Consider the following 2,604-nt stretch of genomic DNA (forward strand, 5'->3'; position numbering starts at 1 on the left):
AATTTTCAATTGGGATTTAAAACTTAAGCTAACATTTATGGGCTGGCTAATCTCCAGAGATCATAAAAATCAATTGTTGAAAATTTCAAAAAGAAATTATTATATTTTCATTTTTTTGACATTTGGTCAATAATACAATTTGTAGAAAGCCAACAACCAAATCATAAAGACAAATAAAGGTGAACTTTATCAGATGGGCACACGGTAAAATCGATAATAGACGACCAGTAGTTGATTATATCTATAGATCCATATGCATATCAATGGTCATCGATTGAAGAGTTGGTAGGGTAGAATTTCTAATTGATAATTAAATCTCAAACGTCCTAACAATGACTTCACGTCGACGAATAAAACAGTCAATATTCTTATCAGAAGATCCTCCTCTCATCATTGCTTTCTTTGCTAATGTCTTCCATTGCAAAGCATTCTTCCTCAACTCCAAACCTTCATCACATTCCATGACTCTTTTAATAGATCTCTCCACCTCATCCCTCCCAACTAGTCTATCTCCTATCTTATTCAATCGTATTCTTGCCTTACACGCATCTTCAATATACTTAGAATTAGTTGTTTGATCGCTCTTCTGAGAAATAGTTAGAACAGGTAACCCTGAACCGAGGCCTTCTAACGTGGAATTCCATCCATAGTGTGTGAGAAACATTCCCACAGAGGGGTGATTAAGTACTTCCATTTGTGGACACCATGAAACAACTAGCCCTTGATCAATAGTTTCCTCAACGAAACCCTCTAGAAACTCATTCAGATTGTTACATTCTTCTTTGTTATGACCAGGACGAATCACCCACAAAAAGGAAAGCTTACTGGCCTTCAGACCAAGGGCTATTTCTATGATCTGTTCTTTGGAAATGACGGCAAAACTGCCAAAGGATACATATACAACAGTTGAAGCTTCCTTTGTATTGATCCACTCCATACAATTTTCTGTTTTCCAAAGATGAGTGCCCACGTCTTGGTCTTGTAGATTGTTTCCATCTAGAAAAGCCGAGGGAACAAGAGGACCTACTGTTCTTATTGAAAGAAGTGAATTCGTGGACTCTATCTCTACCATTTCCAATTCATGAAAAGAGTTTCCCAAAATCCATGTGGCCTGAGAAATGGTACTAAATTGATTCATTACCAGTTGAAACAATGGTTCATCTGTATTTGAAGGCTGTAGAAAGGTTGGCAAGTCTGATTGGCATAGTTGTGGAAGCCCTGGTATTACTATCAAATCTCTCACATTCCCTTCATCTTTAGCTTTCACTAAACACCAACATAATGAAAGTAGAAATTATTTTCAGCTCTCAATTGCTTCAGCATGTGCATGTTCATAAGAGAGTGTATAAAGCAAGAAACTTGCATCTATCAATGGACATAAGTGTATCCTAACTAAACAAAAACCTATATTATTACACAAAATCCAAAATGGTCTCTTAATATTTGGATTGAGATAAGCTTACCCATTCCTATGTAAAAATGATAGTAGATGGAATAAACTGCACATGACTGTGTCCAGAAAAACGCTGAAGGAACATTAAGCTTGTTTGCAATATGAGGAACCCATTCAAACAGAGAATCATAGACAATACAAGAGACTCTATCACCTTCAGAGTTGAGCCTCTCTATCAGTCCTTCAAATGCAAGACCTCCCACCTTTCTCAACATATCAATGTTCATGGTTACATCTTTACTATCCTCAGAAAGCCCATCTGAGATTGTTTCAATTCTGATATCCTTCAAAGCAGTGGTCACATGAGATGCAGCAGATCCTTCCTGAGCTTTTATCATTTTCTCTCTAGCTCTCTGTGGTGACGAAGGTCACATGGAGGTTTCTGCAAACAAGTCTCTTGGCAAACTCCATTAATGGATTCATATGACCTTGGACTGGGTAAGGGAATACCACTACATGAGGCCTCTTCTCTGACTTATCTAAGCTCCTCATTTCTCTGAATTACTTTGGTTACCTTTTCAAGATAAAGCCCACCTAACAAAACTAAAGAACTAGATTTGTACCTCTACTGAACCAATAAATTGAAGGTTTATAAATAGAACTGAAATGTCTGTTCATTGTTCTAACTCTAAGAATGGGCGTGACATTGCAGCAGCCTAACACCAAAACGTCAGAACGGTCAGTCATAACTACTGCTCATTTATGATCGGCTTACCTTCTCAGTATAGAAATGTTTTAAATGCTTTGATGAGATCCTCAATTGTATCCTAAAAATATTAAATTTATTCATAAATCGTGAAGGAAAATGGACAACTTATTACATAAGTTGTTGAAAACAATGTGAATTCCATTAAATAATAAATTAAAATAATACTACTTACTAAAAAAAGGAAGATATAGAGCCAATGCAGGAGGATTACATGGACACCAACTAAAAATGTTAACCTACTCTAAATAATAAAAAATGTTTTTTAGAGCGCATGACCAATTCAGCTTTCCAAAATATTAGAATTGGAACAATTTCAGATAAAATTATTCAGATTATCTCGACAGGAAGAGGAGTAAAGAAAAGACGACGGATCTTTTGAGCATCTAATAGAAAGGCTCAATTCTAAAGGCTGGAGATTCTCTTGTATAGTTTCCATCTATTA

The 2,604-nt window shown here is 36.0% G+C and overlaps 1 protein-coding gene across 1 annotated transcript; it reads right to left on the minus strand.

The window, feature by feature from the left end:
* Nucleotides 1–286: 286 nt before the first annotated feature.
* Nucleotides 287–1,989, minus strand: LOC149555992 (UDP-glycosyltransferase 74E1-like). The gene is made up of 2 exons (XM_089833717.1): nt 1,464–1,989; nt 287–1,266 (listed from the first exon to the last, which is right to left on the minus strand). The coding sequence occupies exons 1-2, from the start codon at nt 1,789–1,791 to the stop codon at nt 311–313; spliced, it is 1,284 nt and encodes a 427-aa protein (XP_089689843.1). The 5' UTR covers nt 1,792–1,989; the 3' UTR covers nt 287–310.
* Nucleotides 1,990–2,604: the final 615 nt, after the last annotated feature.

The sequence above is a fragment of the Cupressus sempervirens genome, chromosome 5, assembly GCF_028749045.1.
Source record: "Cupressus sempervirens isolate cs-2001-9-10 chromosome 5, ASM2874904v1, whole genome shotgun sequence".
NCBI lineage: Eukaryota > Viridiplantae > Streptophyta > Pinopsida > Cupressales > Cupressaceae > Cupressus > Cupressus sempervirens.

Bases quoted from the DNA above. Each gene is read 5' to 3' on its own strand.
- LOC149555992 (XM_089833717.1), bottom strand. From the start codon at position 1,791: ATGATAAAAGCTCAGGAAGGATCTGCTGCATCTCATGTGACCACTGCT. The intron at 1,267-1,463 runs GTAAGCTTATCT...GTTGGTGTTTAG, and splicing joins TCATTTTTACATAGGAATGG to TGAAAGCTAAAGATGAAGGG.